The following is an 18,899-nucleotide window of genomic DNA, read 5'->3' on the forward strand; positions in this document are numbered from 1 at the left end:
GACGGTAAATAAATACATGGTATTATTTTAGCTATTTGTATTTGTGCTGCGTCAGACAGTTTTATTACATGATGCTTGATGTAGTAGATGTGGGTTAAGCAGCAGTCACATTGCTGCTAAATTTCTCAGATTTTTCGATCTCCAAGCTTTAAATTATCGATAGATGTGTCTAGGATCTTAGATTGATGACCAAAGATTTCCTCACAATTAACCACTGTCAACTTTCACCTGAGATGGGACTGCTATTAATCTCACAGAGGCCATTACTTAAGAGTCAACAATCTACTCTACGACACAGACAGGGGCAGGCATACATTTTGGTTTGCCTTCACTAACTGTATGGAGGCTCAGTCACTGGTACATTTTTATATACAAAGCCATGTTAGGGAAACTTCCATCCTACATCTGCTCCCTGATCTCACGGCGAATTGTAAGTGGCTACTGCCTGAGATCGCATGCTGTGGTTTTATTGAATGAGCCAACTGCTACTGTCTTAGGGAAGATAGCATTTAAATGCGCAACTCCTCTGTCTTGGAACAGTCTGCAAAATAAATGGAAACTGAGCAATCTGGTGCCACTAAATGTTTTTAAAGCTTGGTTGGATGCTACACATTTGGATGCTGTTGGCACCTGTTCATGTGGTTAGTTATTGTAAATTGTAATCCCTGTAATGATGCTGTATGATGTCCTTTTTGTTGTTCTGTTGTTTTATGTTTCATGTGGAACTTACTTGAGCAGGTCTCCCTTGAAAAAGAGATCAATGATCTCAAGGGATTCACCTGGATAAATAAAGGTTTGAAATGAGTATATGCCAAACCTCACATATTTATCTATACGGCCTGTGCAATGAAGCTACTGCATATGCTCACTCATGCTCAGTATGTGGACATGTTTTTGGAATGACATAATCAACATGCTCAGGATATTGAGATATTCACATAGCTGAATATTTGTGAGGCTGGAGGAGGGGACAGATTTACACACTGACATATAAATATTCTCATAAGTGCATTTTGTTTTCCACTGGCAAAAAGGCTCTCAGTTTGTTGTTTAGAAAATGATTAAAAAAGCCAATAGATCTCCACTGTGACAAACAAAGTCAACAAATCAGTTATTTTTGTTACTTCCTGTTTTCCTATTGTGTTCTCTGCTGCATTTCAATAGCTACAGTTTTTCTTCTAACAGTTGTTTTCTTGCTAAAATGCACCTGCTCTCTGGAGAAATGCATGTCCTTACTTTAACTCCGCTGCACAGTCCCACTGGTCTCAGAGAGCAGACAATAGTTAAGCTGTAGAATAAAGACTGAATTCACAGGCTTGTAGCTTATCAGGACATTGCAGGGACAGAAGGGGACGTTCTGAACTGTGACCTGGCACTTATTCTCTGCTCCTCCTCTTCTTCTTTTTCCAAAGTTCTGCTTCTATTTGGCGAGCTCTATGTGACAAAAAAATTAAACGTACAGCTGCACACATACTTTCTCCTGTTCCACTTTCCATCTGAAATATTGCTCTACTAAACCCTGTCCCCGTCCCTGTGGGGCCACAAGTGGAGCACAGCGCATTTGGTGAGGTGTTAGAAATTAAGTAAAGTGGATTGTTTTTATAAAAGCTTCCTTCTGTTGGTTTTTAATAAAAAGTATTATTAAGATTGATTTTATTCAACTCATGTCTAACTCAATTAGCCTAAAAGGAATATAAATATGTGAAAATGATATACGAGTAAAATGTCCGACCAGTGGCGTAAAAAGCAATTACAAAATTCTGTTAGCTTTGAATTGCTTGATTTCAATTTGTCTTAAATACTGATGTGAATGCTAATTTGAGCATAATTAGGTTTTCAAAATGTTAAATTGCTTCAGATTAGGCAGATGGGGATGGAACAGAAGTAGGAAATGATGGATGAAATCTATTATCATACAGTTTATGCTACTTACGTAATTGTATCACAGTTTTAATGAATATTTATTAGTTCGTTAACAGAAAACTCCTTTTTGTAGTAATTTAGTTTGAACAACAATTAAATGTTTTTAGCAATGTTCAACTTTAGTATTTTCATTTACATTTCGAGTGTTCACAGTGTTGATTGGACACGTTTGAACACCTCCATGTGCTCTGGGAGTTTTCAATTACCTGCTTTTGATAAGAATTGGGAAACGTTTTCTGGAAATGTAAATTAGAAATGAAACAGCAGTTAGCACTGTGTGGTAATGAAACACTCCAGGATTGTAGTATTTGAAAGATGCTTAGATCATTATATAACTATATGATGTACAGTAGGGGCCACTTGGGATGCTTTAAGACACATTTTTCAAAATCATATGTAAATTAAACAACAAGGCTCAACAATTTCCCAAAACTGTTAATATCGCATTGGTCTGGGACTATTTACAGCTGCGGATTAATACATATTAGGTGCTCTAGTGCAGTGATTCCTAACCTGGGGGGCGCGCCCCCCTTGGGGGGGCCAAAGATTGCAGGGGGGGCCCAGGCCTCAGATGATTTGAGGCCAAATATCATTTAGACTTTTTTTTTTCTTTTTTACATATAATTGTAAGGCATAAAAACACAGAAATGTATAATTCTTTCTTTAATAGAAATGTTTCTTCTGCCCGTAAAGTGTCCAAACCGGGCTTTTCTGGATAAGCGTATTTTTTAAAACATAGTCATTGTCCATGCCGGTTTCAGTTGGATTATTTGTCACAGTTGCTCCGATCAGATCGGTCTCCTCCATTTTGTAGATTATTTACGACTTTTGAATCCACATAAACACATCGGCAAAATCCGGCTTACTTTGAGCATGTGTTTTAAACAGTTTAATCCCTTTGTGAATTGTTTCCACTTGCGCCGTCCTTTAATTTCTTCATACAGCGGGAATCCAAATGAATTAATCCTGAGTCCAATAACCATCAAAGTCACTCCAATAGTGCTCCTTAATTAGGCTTTCATCCTCCTTTAACAAAACACTTCACATTCATCCAGTTTGTGACAGTAGTTGTAGCATTTTTGAGACTTTTAAACTTTAATTACCGCTGTTGTGCCCCCCCCCCCACATACTAAAATGTCACCCGGTTCATTGGGGTAGTGTTTCAAACTTTTGCAGAACAATGGTTGTTGTTGGACAGACTAATAAGCTACAGGATTTTGGCTGTAAGTGAGACAAGGGTCTTGAGTTATTCTAAGCTATCTTTAGGGCTTGAAGGGAACTTCAGGGCGTTTTTAGGGGTTTAATCAATGCCAGGAGAGGGACTCTACAAAATACATTGCAGCAGATATACACATCGCACACTGACATGGAATTCAGCATTCACACGTCACACACACCTGTCACACACTCATTTGAATCCTCCTTCCAATCTTCTCCAAGCCTCAGGCATGCTCTGCTGGGGATGTTCTCAAAATATACCCATCAATCATGTTACAGACAGCTCCGCCCCCCCCCCCCCCCCCCCCCCCCCTGCAGGAGTCTCAAGGTGAAGGAGGGCGCTGCGTCTCCCCTCTGTAATCACTCACCTGTAGGACTGCACACACCGTGAAAAGTGTGGACTCACTATCAGTGTCCCCTGAAAAAGCGTCCTGCATCCCATAAAAATCACAACATCTATCTCCCACTGATCCGGCTGAAAGGACAAGTGAGTGAACAGAAGAGATGACGTTTCTCAGGATAGAGGAACTACTGCAACGTAGCTTCGACATGAACTCAAGGGATGGGATATCGGAGAGAACAAAAACACACACTATTGGAGCCATTAACAGCCATTTGATTTATGACTGAAATGTCTGACAGATATATTTGAGTTATAGCGTTGTTTATGAAATATTATTTTACAAACTGTTAAGATACTTATGTGATCTAGTATACTTGTGTTTTGATACATACACTATTTGTAAAATGAACAAAGACACTTGTGATTTTTTGAGTTGGATGTCGAAAGGCCTACAGTTTTACGACCACATTATTGGACACATAATTCCATAGTAAATCATGTCATGTGGCAAGTAATTAGCGCATTATTTTTGTCACCTTAATTTTGACGATTGCCTGATCACATTAGCAATATTTGGATTTTGGATATTTTAGTTTATTCTGGAAAGTCAACTCGAGTTTATTGTTAAATAAATCATAATTTCCAAGCTTAATTAAACAGTATTTCTGTGTGTGCTTTTTGATAATGTGTGGGACACCATCACCATGTGGCTTCAGAAGGTTTCAAACCCAGGATTAGCCACTTCACACACATACAGGACAGCTTCTTTAAACACAGACGTAAGAAAGAAAAATGAGTAAGACACAAGCCCCACCATATTCCCCCTGGAGAGAGCATGATGGTGTAATGTTAGTCGGTGAGAGACGAGAATAACCTTTTTCCCTGTGAAGCTCCTCACATAATCAAAATGTAATTACATGTCTGGTTTAGTGCTCTCTATTTTCACAGGAGCAGAGTCTGCTGGGAAACGGAAGAAAGAGAATGAATTGTAAAACAATTAAAATCCTTCAGCTTCATCAAAGTCACTATGTGTCTACGTTCATTCATATACTGTATACGGTGCTTTCTGGGAAGCACGCGCTGATGGAACATACTGAAATAGTGATGAAAAACACGGATATGGTTTTGTCAGTTTTATCAGGGGGATTCTCACTACCTGATATATGATATATACCTGAGGTGGAAACAGGCTGAAAAAGTAAAGACTACAGAGAGGAAACACTGGGCATGCTTGGTTTACTTTTTTTTTTTTATACCAGCCAACAAATATTTGGCAGGACAGAAAAAAAAAAATACTTGGGATATAAAAGCAAACAGTGAGGTTCTACAAAGAGCCTGATCTATTTTTATTCGTCTATTAGAACAAAAGGAGGAAGAGACAGGAGGAAAGGAGTGAGGGGGGGAGGAACATGGATACGGAAGAAAAGCGTGGAGGTGGGAGAGACGAAGGCAGAAATAGAGAGAGGAATATGGAGGTTATGTAACTACACGACGTCTGTGTCAAACCATCGCTCCTTTGAAGACGCAGGAATGAGCGTGCTGAGCCCAACTCGCATTTCTCTGCATATTTTGACACAATCTGGTTGTATGTGTTGCAACCCGCTTTCAACATGAGAGGGAACACGTTGTCTTTACCAGCAGCGAACACATTTAGTGAAGACCTGCATTTAAGGATAAGCTTTGAGGTTCATAACATGCTACCTTAAATCCACTGTATGTCATTATCAAGACATTCAAATATTGTTCCTTTCACTACAGTTATCAAGTGTTTAGCAGGTGAAGAAATAGTATGTGTCTTATATAAGATGCACAGGTATATATCAACATATAAGGTATTTGAATTGAACTCTATATCGACTAACACCGAGTTTTCACGAGAAAAATACTAAACTTATTACTCCTAATTTTCAGTGTTTTAATTACATTTTGTAAAAACAAATCAACAATAATTTTGACAATGAAGTACATTTGAAAGTCATTTGTTAGGAGAATTTGCCCCAACATTCAAGGTTTTTAGCCTTGTTCACCTAGAATGTTTGAAGCTTTCCTTTATTATGAGGGCTGTTGATTGGTACATGTCTGCCCTGGGGGATCAACATGAGCAGCTTTTCTATACATTTTTGGGAAAATCGAAAAAACTTTTGGTTGACCTCTAAACAAAAGTAGTTTAGAGAGAATGAAAAAGTACATGACCTGAATACTTCTTCCACATCTGGTCTTTACTGTGCACCTGTGTGCGTTCACCTCCATAATCAAAGTCCCATTTAATACTCTTGCTCTCCTCCTCTTCCTCCTCTGAGCCTGTTGTCCCGTCACAGCTCACAGATTCCACCCTGCAATCCTGTTAGCGCTTATCAGAGCATGGCGTGGGTCCAAGCAAGGACTCGCACGTCTACCTTTTCCACCAATCAATACCACATTTACAGAGGCAGCTTTTCTCGCACTAACTGAGCTCAGCACTCAGGGGTAGCTGCTGTACTGTGGAAGTTTGGAGGGAACAACACACCTCTCACATGGCTGCGCACACAACAACCTTTAAACTGGAAATACAATTTCAGTGCCGACAGTCAAGAAGGAGCTTAACACTGAGTTAATACAGAGAACAACACACTACAAGATAGGTATACTATACTCAGTCATCACTTCAAACCTCCAGAATGTATGGGAAAAGAAGACATCTTTCAAAACATAGTTAAAGGGTAACCAACCGAACCATTGTAAGAGTCATAATCATAGCAATGCTAAATATTTTTGTTTATTAAAAAAGGCATAACCAAAACAGAACAAATTGTTATTATTATCCTTCAACACCGCTCAATGATTTTATATTTAGACATCTACCCCATCTGACATAGATTGTGAAGAAAATGATCTAAATTATAAGCATCGATTGTCCCAGTGGCTTTGGTTTCCCAAAGTAACAAGCAATAGCAACTATTACATCTGATGACATAAAGGGAATATGTGTCCATTCACTGAAAGACCTGAAGACACAAAGCTCTACATTATTTTCAGCTGGGACTAAACGGATCAGTCGCCCAACCACATCAATAGCAGTCCTCACAAATACCAGCACGTCTCCTTTTGTGGAGTGTCTTTGGTGAATAAACAGGATTGGATGGGCTCGAGATAAAAGCAAAATGAAATTTCTAATAATTCCTCAAAGGAGTTTCTGTCTTTGTTTGTGTCATTTCAGCTTCGAGGTCTCTCCTTTTATGTCCAAAGATTGAGAGTAAACAGAGAGATTCAGCGAGTACACAGGAGGTACTTTAAATGAAATGCGAGATTGGGAAGGTAATTTGTTTGGAGGGATAAAACGGGCAATGTGTCAACAGGAAGCAGTTCTTGTGTTTAATGCCACCAAACGCAGTGCAAATGTTTCCAGAGCAGGCAGGTCCTATGTCTCCTTCACTCAGTTCCATCTCACTGCAGTCAAATAGTTTCTGAAAACACCTCCTAACATTTGAAGTATCCTCAATTCTGCTCCAGGTAGGAAACGTGTACAGGAATTCAAATTGGGATTCAGGTATTATCCACGCTGAGAGAGTAGATGGGCACAGCGGTGATTTGAGCTAAATACTAATGGCATAGTGCTAACAGGCTCACAATGCTAATGTGCTAAAGTTAGGAAGCTAGAGGACCATCATCACTATCTTAATTGGGCCAGTTAGCATGCCAACATTAGCTATTTAGCTCCAAAAACAAACTACAGCTTAGACTGACAGAAAAATCTTGGGAATTGGACAAATTCAAATGTGCAATAAATGTTGCAAAACAGATGCAAAGGTTTCAACAAGGTTATTACATTTATCTTGTTAAGAAAATGAATGTGTGTTCTGAACTACTCGGCAATTCATCCAAAAGCTAGCAAAACATTTGAGTCAAAAGCACACATGTCAAAATGGTGGCACTAACACAAAAATCATAGGATAACCAAAGTATTAATGCCTGCAAGAAATAAGGGAAAACCATCCAATAGTTGTTCATTTAACACAAACAACTATGTTCTGTTGTTGCACTAGCATTGGTAGAGGCATAATATTAATAATAGCTAACTTTGACACATCTTAAACACTGGCTAGCTTAAGAGCTTTGCTGATATTGCAGTCGGCAAGAAACTCAAATCACAGTTTGTCATCTCTAAAGTATGTAAATAAATGTCACACTGACTGGAGCATTACTCCTTCCTCTGTAACCAAAGGTAACTTTAGCTTTCTATTCTGAGGTGCCTTCAGTCTTAGATTTTCCACCAGCTAACATTGTGATGTAATCATGAAGTCAGCACCTAAAGGGTCTATTTTTAGATCCAAATCCGAATGTTGTTGTATTTTAATCAACAGAATGTGTATTTTTGCTTTAAAAGACATTATAGCAAAATATAGAAGCCATAATTCCACCATGTTTCTGTGTTTTATTGATGCTTCCAAGGCATTTGATAGACTGAATCATTTCAAATTATTTGACAAAATGTGCCAGAGAGGGATACCCAAGTACATAATAAGGATCTTAGCCTTTTGGTATGCACATCAGACTATGCAGGTGAAGTGGGGCAATACTATGTCTGAACATTTGTATGTTGGTAATGGGGTCAAGCAAGGTGGGATCTTATCTCATTTGTTGTTTAATCTGTACATTGATGATCTGTCTAGGAAACTGAACTTGTGTAAAACTGGCTGTGTCATCGGTGCTACTGTTGTCAACCACCTTATGTACACAGATGATTTAATCATCTTCTCCCCATGCAGTGCTGGCTTACAACAGCTTCTGAGGACTTGTTCCCAGTATGGCATTGATTTTAATATTAAGTATAACGCCAAGAAGAGTAGCATCATGATTGTGCGAAGTAAAGAGGATAAAAAGGCTGTATTTCCTCATTTTATTCTCAGTAGCAACATTGTCCTTGTGTGCAGTGAGATGAAGTACCTTGGTCATTATATTTCTGATGATCTCACAGATGACAAAGACATCCATAGACAACACTGCAAGCTGTATGCCCAGGCAAACATATGAATGCGGAAAGTGCTCTGTAGATGTCAAGGTATCACTTTTTAAAGCTTTCTGTACACGGCTCACCTGTGGAGTAACTACAAGGCTAGAAGCATCCAAAAACTAAAAGTTGCATACAATGATGCTTTACGTTTTAAGACAAACTTTGGGTATAGGAACTAAATCCAAATAAAAGGATTAATGATAATAAAAACAATGATTAGTTGCAGCCCTACTCACCAAACGGTCCTAACACAGCGGGCAGGTTAAAGCCAATCTGAAGAGTCATTGGAAAACACTCAGGAGTGCGGGAGTGTTCGTCTGTCCCTCTGTCTGGGTGCTAAATGTATTTTTAGAGAAACCCTATCCTTGTGGTTAAGCGTTTACCAGGAATATGCACACAAATACCCCCACCCTCCCGTAGAGAACATACACTGAAACACTCCCACGGACACACATTCATTTCTCATGTGTTATCGTTTCAAAATCAAGTCCTTCTACTCAGCTCCACTACCTCCCTGTCAATAACTCAGGCGATGAATCTCCTTTGGTCCACGTATAAATAAAAGACGAATGGGGAAGTGGGAAATGAGGGTGAGCGAGATAGATCACACACTCGTATATGCACTCTCGTTTATAAACCCGCTGCATTGACATTCATCCTTCTCCTTTTCTTTTTGGTGTGTGTCTCTCGTGTATGTGGGTGGGGAAAAGGACACTCCACATCATTCTCAGTGGAGAATAAAGAAGTCTTTGTAACTCCAGTCTCTCTGGACTTGGGCTTTAAACACATAAATCACGGGGCTTCCTTTCCCCGTCGACTGAAGTTCACACACATACACCAACACTGTCACCGTGTAGCTTTAAAAATAAAAATCCTGCGCCAGCAAATGCTCCTTCAATGAACTCTCTTGCATGGAATGATCTCACTAGGCATCTTGTCAAATCAACAGGCGAGGATTAAGTATTTAAAAATAAATGCTGTGAGGAAGTTGTGTAATTAAAATGTATGAACACGAGGAGCAAAGGAAATCACAAAGATGGGAAAAATGGAAGATAAAGACGCAGTACTCACCATCTTCTTTGCATTCCTCGGGCGGCTTTGCCTTCTTGGCTAGCCTCGGGTCCAGCCACGATGTTGTCTTGGTGTTGTGGCTGTGAAGAGACGAGAGAGAGAGAGAGAGAGAGAGTGAGAGGGAGTGTGATAGATGGCGAGAGAGAGGAGACTTGGCAGAAAAAGAGAAGGAGGTTGGTGGATTCTTAATTCGGCTGGAGAATCATTTCAGAGAGGAAAGATGAAACTGCCTTGTTCGCCTGCCTTTAAAGAAAAAGGTGACGGGAAGGACGAAAAAAGAGCTTTAGGTTAACAAAATGGCAATCGATACTTTTAATTTGCTTACTGTCTCTCATTAGCAGACACAGGGGGAAGGGAGGAGAAGAGACAGGAACAGATAGAGGTGTGACTGAGGGAGTAATGGAGGGGAACAGCTGTGGGCTTGGCAGATTCATCCAGAGCCCTGGGCAGAAAAGCTGGATCTAGATCAGATATGATGTGCCAGGGAAACTCTGCTCATCTCCAAAGGCCGTCTGAAGCTCTGGAGCCACAATGACCTCCATTCTTCATGACAGTAATGCAGGGGAGGTGTACACAAAATGCCTAGAGTAAAGGACTGAGGTGAGAAGATAAAAGGAAGGCATGGGGTAAAAAGGCCTCCTTGTTCTTTTCAAGACATTTCATTTGAACTTGTTACCCAAAGGAAATTGTGTTTGCAGTTCAAAAACACAGATCATGGGAGCCAAGACAGGAATAACTAGAGGCTATTTAGCGATAAGGATCACATTAGCCTTGTTGCCAAATTGGGCAAAGGGCGTAAAGTGTCTTCTTCCCCACTTCCTGGCGCAATTGCTCAGGCTTCCTCTTTTTTTAACCAATTATTTTTCTTTTGACCTCATCTACACAGCTGTTAAGCTTCCTAACTGTATCTTCATGGTTGATAATCAAAATTGCGAGGATAAAATTAAATGACTGCATAACTTATGTTTTTGGGCTGAATCAGGGGGACAAGCTGCTCTCACATATTATCACTTTATAAAGCTGTGAGGGTGTTTGCAAACCATTTTTAATATTCAGTAGATGAGCAACATTAGCATGTATTTAGAATCACGTTTCTATCCACCTGACACATTCTATTCAATATCTTAGCTCTGATTGGCTTTCCACCAACTCCTTAGGACATGTTTGGCTTCATACCGCTTACAATATATGTTCACATTTCTTTCTTTACCTCTTTCTGTCTGCTGTAGCTGGAACTGAGTTGAATTCTGAGGCCATAAATCCAAAACAATTGTGTGAAAAAGAGTGACAAGCTCCATAGAGCTGTAGGGTTGTTTGGTAAAGACACCTTTCAAATCACACATCTTCATGATTTATTGTGAGTTTATTTATGAGTATAAAGTAATAACAGAAAGATAAACAGCACTAAAATAATAAGCCACCAGCTGACAGACGGTCATTTTCATTTCTAAACATAGATAAAGTGGGACATTAAGGCCGACGCCAAAAACAAAGCCAGATAAAGTGAAGTTTAATGTTTGATAAAGTCTGTTTTGCCTTCTTTTGAATTAATTTCATTATTTTCCTTGCTTTTCATTCCTTTCTATTAGTATTTACGGTATAAATATCTAGTCCTTCTCTTTTTGAGTCCTTCCTATGACCTTCTTATTTTTATCTTAACTATTTTTAATCACTTTTTATTCCTTCCACCATCATATCCCTCTCTCTATTCCTCTCCTCAAGGGCTGCAGGTATAAACAAAGTGGTCTCATATTGAGGCCAACCAAAGGCAAGCATCCTCTTGGCAGCCGCTATCACTTTGGCACGCCATTACATACGCACAGACAAAAAAAACTTGAAGCTACAAAATTGGGTGGGCTAACTGCATTAGTTGTGTAATGTGCTTGATGTGTGTGGGAGCGTGAGGTTTGACTGTTTAGGGGAGGAGACAGATGGTGAGTTGTCTGCAATGCAGGGAATTAAAAGTCTGCCTCTGTAGCATGAAGACACGAAGAGGCAACATGTGCCTGGCGGGGAGAAAATCACGCCGTCTCATTTCTCAGTCTGGTGTTCCTGTGCGGCTTAGAGCAGTTTGCGATGCGTTCAAGTGTGCTGGGATTCAATCAATGCTACAGAGACATTAAGCCTGGAATGACCTATTGATGCATTAAAACATTTCCATAGCAGGTTCATTTCCTGTTATGGCTTCATTGGCTGATGCTTCACAAGAATCCACATCCATGAACACGCAATTCCTTCACAACTGCAAAAACACAACGCCATTATTGTTATGTAAGAAAGTGTCACCTCTACGGTCTAACTGCAGCTGCAAACAGTTAAGATAAAAAGATTCAGTTAAAGTGAATGCAACTTAAGAGCTTGTATATCTGTGTGGCAAGGTATTTTAAGGACATCTAAATCTCAGTAAACCCACCAGCATCAACTATCACCCCTGTGTGTTTTTGTACACAATGGAATATACAAAAGTACATTTTAATGTTATATAGCCCCAATATCTGGCCCATTTTTATTTTGTTCAGAAAACACAACCAAACCTTGTGATCTTAAAAAGGCTTGAACTTGACTCGTCGAGTTGTTTAAAAATGATAACATGGCTGTCTTGAATTACAAATGTTGTGTACAGCTCAAAATCTGCACAAATATTTGAGCCATTGTTGAGATATATATATATATCTATCAACAATGGCTCAAATGATAAGGGCCAATCAAACATAACTTATATAACCCTTAGTGTCATTGGATATAAAGTACAGTGCGAGAAGTAGAGTATATATTGGGTTAGATTAACCAGGCACTGCAAACGAATGCTAATGGGGCTGTTTGCAGGATGTAACAGGTACCCTTTGCTAACTAATCGCCATCTACCAAGATGATAATATGTGATTGTTGTGCTGCCTTTAGGTGGCTATAAAATCGATGAATATTGCTTTTAAAGTCGGGAAAGGTCAATCAAATCTCACTCTTCTTCAGTTGGTGTAAGACTAAAATATGTGCAGGTTTCCTCAGCGGACACTTAGTAGTCCTAGATCATGTCAGTGTGAAACTTACTCGATAAAGTAGACTTCTCCTTTCTCGGTGTATGCCATCTCCCAGTTGTCCGGCAGCAGCCCTAGCTCGTCGTTCTCCTCTGGTTTGAGGAGGGTTATTTTCGGGGACTGACCGTCGTCTTTGGGCTCCTCTGCTGGAGCCTCTGCTGGGACACTCTGTGGGGCGATGTCCCCCGAGGCTTCTGTACTCTTGTCCTCATGTTCACTCGACTCTGAGGTGACAAGAAAGCACGATGAGTCATGCAAGACATTATCGCTTGGGGAGGAGAGAAGGGGGGGGGGGAAGAGGAGATTGAAAGACAAGGGAGGTGAAGTGAAGACAAAAAGACGTAGGAGGGAAAAGATTGAGTCGGGTTGAGGGTGGAAAGAGGAAAAAAGGGAAACAATGATTAAAATAAGGTGAGGAGAAACTGTGACTCGGGGGAGTGAGGTGAAGGCTGGAGGGGGAATGATTGAGGTTAACAAGACAGAAAGTGGAATGAAGCAGAGGAGACAATAAAGATGGCTGCCAAAGTTTGGGTTGTGGCACAATGTGTTAGAGAGAGAGATATAGTGTTGATGAAAGAAAGAGAAATGAGTGTGGGCTTCCCAAAGGAGAGTGGAGAGGGGACGAGTGAGAGCAGGAGATTGAGAGATAATCTATGGGAGGGAAGGAGCGAGGGGGCTATCTGCTCAGATCACGGAGCCTGCTGGGCCCTATTGATTCAGCTCTCCTGGTCAGCATACACTCTGTCCATCTGCAGACAGAACTCCTTCTGAGCCCAGCACAGCGGCACACTTTCACACCCAGCATGGCTCGCTGCACAACCCAGAGCCCCGAGTCATCTGGCACATCAGCACTGTCGATAGCCATCAGCTAAACATGTTTCCTGCACTCTCTCTGAGCTGGAGAACGCTCAGAGGCCCTGGACACTGGGATTTCTCTAAAACATATTAATTGAGAGCGCTAAATGAGATCCTAAATTGAAGAATATGTAGTCCTAAATTAAGTTTAAACGTGAGCGCCAGGGCTTTGGACTTCCTGCCTGAAGAGGGCAAACACATCGTTTTCTTTGATATCCAGGCTTAATACTTTTCTGTTTGCTGCTGCCTTTTATAACAATTAAAATAATAATTCATCTTACACTGCAACTTGTTTCTTGTATTAAGCTTGTTTTAATAGTATTCTCTTGGCTTTTTAATAACTGTTGTCAAAATGTAAAATGTCTCTTATTGCTTTTATTGTTTTTTGAAAAGCACTTTCAATTGCTTGTCTTGTAATGGGCTATATAAATATACTTGCTTTGCTTTTGATCAAGTTTATCTTGTATTAAATAACCTATGGAAATGTGATTATTTGAATAGGCTTCATGTCATTTTTTAGGTTATAGTTTTCAATGAAAAAGTCATCTTAGACGTTTGCTTTTTTACCTCTTTGTTCATTGATATTGTAATTTTTCATTTGGAGTAAATCATGTTTTTAATGCATATTTCTTCTCTTATTTGATCATATAAAGCACTCCATAAACATCTGGATACTGTCTATAAAGTTGTTGTTCTTGTTCTTTAATATCAATCCAACCCTAGATTTTATGTGTTACATTTACTTTAACAGTATTTTCTAATATTTTGTTAGTTGTAAAATATATCTTTGTACTTCTTATTCTGTAAAACAATAACTAAAAATTGCTATTTTGATGCTCTGTTTTTAAGGTTAGCACTTTCTGAACATTTGGAAAAGTTGGGATATTTAATGATAAAGTTTCCTAAGTGGAATGATTGTATTGTAAAGGCTACAATAGGAAAGTCTACAGTAATATAAATGTCTGCATGCATGTTTATCTCTCACAAAAGAAGATTCCTACCTTGTTTGAGCTCCCTGCGATATGAAAACCAAAATCTCTTCCTCTAATAAACCTCCTTGTGATGGCAGCACGAACACTGTGCCGCCGCGCCGTGCTCTAAGGGACTCGCTGTCCTGAGGCTCAAACAGTCACAGGACCTAAGCATGCTTTTAGATTTGAAATCACGAAAATCTAACGCATAAAGCCTCTTTTATCACGGTCTATTCATGTGATCATAAGATGCATTCACATAGTTAGTGTGTGTAAGCGTTTTTCACCAGTGTGCATAAAAGGATGTTTATACAAACACTACAAAAGATAGATTAGGATGTTTTAGGGAGTCAGTGCATAATTTACCACGTTTTTTTTTATATTTGAACCAACATTTCTTATTTTTCCATTATTTATCCTCTTTTGTGTGCTATGTAAAATGTCACATTAACAGACATGATAACAATGGTTGGTGACAGCTGATTAACAAGCCAGAGAAAACACTTAATATTGAAGCTTAAAACAAGTCCTTGTTGATTTTGAAAGAGCCCGCAGGCTCCTGTTGAATAGGACAGCGATGTGTTTGAATGCCCTCTGGCTATCTGGACTGGATAATGATACGTAATGAATGATATCAAATGCTGCAAAGAGTCGGCACTAACGCTTTAATCAAGAGCTGAGCGGTCTGCAGAGGTAATCATAATCCACAGTTTACATACCACGCAGTTCAATTGCACATAAAGATATTTTTGTAGCCAATTAAAAGTGATAATCTGCCATGAAATCATTTTCTAGGAAAACTATGTAAAAAAGCAATCTGTTACTCTATCTGTTGCTAGGCGACCACTCTTGAGGCTCAGTTTGAAACAGGACGATGAGCTGCTGCAGATCGGGCTGATCTGGAGCGCGACCTTTAACCCTGGCTGTCAATGTGAGGCTGCTGGCGCCTGAGGAGGTCGTGTTCGGGGCTGACCTGGGGTGACAGCTACACCGTTGCCGTTGACGACGGGTCTCTCTTCCTCCTCTTCCTCGGGGGGCTCGATGCTGGCTTTCTCCATGTTGCTCACCGACTTGTTACGCTTCCTCTTGCCCTCGGAGGTGGGTCTGGCGCCCGGCAGCAGCTGGTCCGTTACATTTAGCAGCAGAGCGCTGGGCTCGGCCGGAGGCTTCGGGGTCCCGTAAAAGTTATCTGGAGCAGAGAGGGGGAGAGATGTGAGACTTTTAGCTTCATAAGATTAATGCTTATATCTTTTATTCAATTAACCATGAGAAACTAGCCAAACAGGGCCTTTGCCGTCATGGAAGGGCCTGCCTGAGGAGATCAGAGCTGCTCTTTAAAATCACTTTTTAAAACCCACTGTTTAGACTCGCTATAATGTGTTTTTATTTATATAAATAAAGTCACATAAAACTACCTTCTGTTTGTTTTAGTTGCTGGTGTTTAGTTCATTGCATTGTGTGTGGATTAAATATGTTCTGTTCCTATGTAAAAACACTTTGTTAAAAAAAGAAGAAGTTTGTTTTTATTATAATAATTATTATAATCTATTTATTGAATTGTATTATATTATTTTTATTAAGATTTTGATAGCTGCATGAGAAATGTCTGTCTGTTGGTGGGTTGGTTCATCACTTTAATACCAAAAATATAAAATGTTTCAACAACTATTTGATCGATTGCTGTGAAATTTGGTACATATATAAAAAATATAAATACATATAAAACTTACAAAAACTCACCTCTTCAATCTGGCTTTTAATGTGTGATTGTTTTTGTATTGCTTGATTTTAATTTGACTTTAACTATGTATATTTATTTGTTATTCTTTTCTTTTCACTATATCTTTAAAGCGTCTTTGAGCACCTGTAAAAGTGCAAACAAAATAAATCTATTATTATTATATATCTACAATATGTTATCTTAATTACTTGATCTGCTGATTTTTCCCGAGCACTACAATGTGGAGAGTTTTTGCTTTCAGTTCTTTCAGTATTCAATCTTTAACTATTACATCGAGTGCCAACAATTTGTGAAAGATACCAGGAAAACAATTAATGGTATACAACTTTGAATTAGTCCTAATGAGCAATGTTTGCATGCTTAAAGGTAAAACCTAATTGGTAAACCTGGTAAATATGACCTGCTAATGAAGAGCATGTTAGCATTGGCATTGTGGGCATGTTAGCACGCTAGCATTTCATTTTGAAATGTTTAGCTTTGAACCCATATGGATTGATTTGGCACCAATTTATAAGAGATGTTATCTCATAAACAACAGGTATAAACCCAACCCTATAAATGACCAAACCTTTCCCATACTGCAGCAGTATGACAGCAACAATGAAAACTTGAACAGGGACAAACTGTAAACAATCTTAGTATGGCCTCATAAAGCTGCTAGCATGACTGCAGACTCTTATCGTCTTGTTCCTTTCCTCTGGAGTGTTACAAGACAATATTTCAGGACAATACTAAAAGGGGAATGAGTACATACAAGGACATGGCATTAAAGATACATTGAAAGCACATAATGTAAATGCAAAGAGACCGAGAGGGAGTGAAGAGGGAGAGCGAAAGCACAGCGAAGAGGCTCGTAGATTTAATAACCTCAGGATGAGAGATGTGGGAACAGTACGTCAGAGAAGCTTTATGACACCAGCTACAGGGAGGATGACTGTCCTCTGTCCTTGATGTGAACACACAAGATGGGACTCAAGATCACATCATGTCTTACAATTTATAACTGGAATAAAACCAGCACAAAACAATGTGTGGTTTCGAACAAAGACTTCCTCGCCATGAACTGGTTCCACCCGTTTTCTTGGGGGGAATCCAAAAGCTGTTGCCAAGTTCTTCTCCTCTGCATATCAATCTCTTACCAGAACATGCATGGATTTCCCTGACGTCTGACTGAATAATCGCTTTGTTTCTGAGTTCCAGTCTCTGGTCAGAGCCAGCTAACCACCTCTGGGAAGTGTAGTTCTTCACTTGGCTCTGACTCAACAGCCCTATCCAATCGGCTATGTTTATTTCACATTTGACTATTTCTTTGCTTTGTCCCTCCAACAGCCTCCATCACTCCCTGTTTTAAACAACATCACTTTACTTCAATTGTCATTGTATAGATGGAAAATGCTGTCAGGTTACATGTTGATAATAGAGTAAGAGTAACTGTGAGCTTTTTATTTGGAAAGACATTCAAATGTTTAGCTTTTTAGATTTCTTTTTTTTTTGCTTTCAATGAGAACAAAAACAACTCTTTTCACATATTGTGTTGCGGTGGCGTGGACAATTCAGCAGCGGATGTTCCAAAACCGAAGCAAATTAAACAGATTGTATCTGGATGCGTGTAAAAAGGCACAATTTAGTTTTTTATTTAAGTAAGCACTTAAACAAACATATTCTAACTTATTAGCCATGTTTTTTTTCCCATTTTCCTTTCAGCTTAATCTACATAGTTTATAAATACAAAGAAAATATGAAAGAAGATTAGGAAAAAAAAGAAAAACGATAACAAATGACTACATTGATAAAGAGGGGGTTGGGAGAAAATGGTGTGTTCATTTGTGGTGATAAGGTACATATATCAGTCTCAGATAATTTATTATTTGTTCCATCCGATAGATTTCCTTTTTAAATTGGTCTATAGAAATTAAGAAAAAAAGTTGATATTTGCTCCTGTAACTTTAAGAATGCGTGCCAACATTTACCAAACACAGTGACATAAAGGCAAATGCTGTTGCCGCCAGGCCAGAATTTCTTTCTCTTTTTACATTCAGACAATTTGACATTTTGGAGGTTTTCACACAACAATACCAAGGTTCCTCGTGCTTAAGTGAGATGTCAAAGCCTAAGTTATCCCTTATTAGGTCTGCAGCATTTGCTATTAGATTAAAGTAGCCTCTCTTAAGATCTACTAAAATGTCCCTGGAAGAAATATAAGACATGAGAAGACAATGTGTGTACAAATTCCTGAAGATTATTCCAATGCACTCGGCTCAAGAATTAGAGACACATTCAATGTATTCAGACTGTTTGGGGGACAGGAGGAATAGGCAATGAGATTTAAAAAACACAAGCAGGTCTGTTTCTGTTTTTGATTTGCATCTGAGAATAAAAAAGAAGGACAAGTGGTCTATGTGTGAACTCAAATAACCTGCAGCATCCCAGAAACCTGGACTTTGAAGTTTCAGCATGTCTCATCTGACAGCCTCCCTGATTTCAGTCTAGACAGACATAGTCTCTATCTCAATTAACAAATCCCCAAAATGATTCTTGGAAAAGACATCAAAGAAATGCCTGATAACTATTCAAATCACAACTTCCAAAGAGCCAAGATCTTTTTTTATTTTTTATCGTTTTATTTTAGATCGTTTTTATATTTTTCAATAGAGAACGAAAATGGAAAGTGTTATCTTGAGCGTCTAGTGTTACAGAAAAGAAAATTAGTTCTATTATCTAGCATAAGGTCCATTGTTAGCGTATATAAATC

General features: G+C 39.1%; 1 protein-coding gene across 11 annotated transcripts in view; it reads right to left on the minus strand.

Moving 5' to 3' along the window:
• The window catches only part of magi2a (membrane associated guanylate kinase, WW and PDZ domain containing 2a), a 211,754-nt gene that overhangs the window by 49,604 nt on the left and 143,251 nt on the right, over positions 1-18,899 (minus strand). For all 11 annotated transcript variants that reach the window (XR_013803216.1, XM_079653965.1, XM_079653962.1 and 8 more), the window contains exons 4-6: positions 15,380-15,595; positions 12,594-12,804; positions 9,546-9,625 (exon numbers count right to left, since the gene is read on the minus strand). Coding sequence is in view for 10 of the 11 variants with exons in the window: in XM_079653965.1 (XP_079510091.1) it covers positions 9,546-9,625; positions 12,594-12,804; positions 15,380-15,595 (507 nt within the window). In the remaining variant the exon portion in view is untranslated. The remainder of the gene's footprint in view (positions 1-9,545; positions 9,626-12,593; positions 12,805-15,379; positions 15,596-18,899) is intronic.

Source organism: Notothenia rossii (genome assembly GCF_949606895.1).
Source record: "Notothenia rossii genome assembly, chromosome: 10".
NCBI classification, from domain to species: Eukaryota; Metazoa; Chordata; class Actinopteri; order Perciformes; family Nototheniidae; genus Notothenia; species Notothenia rossii.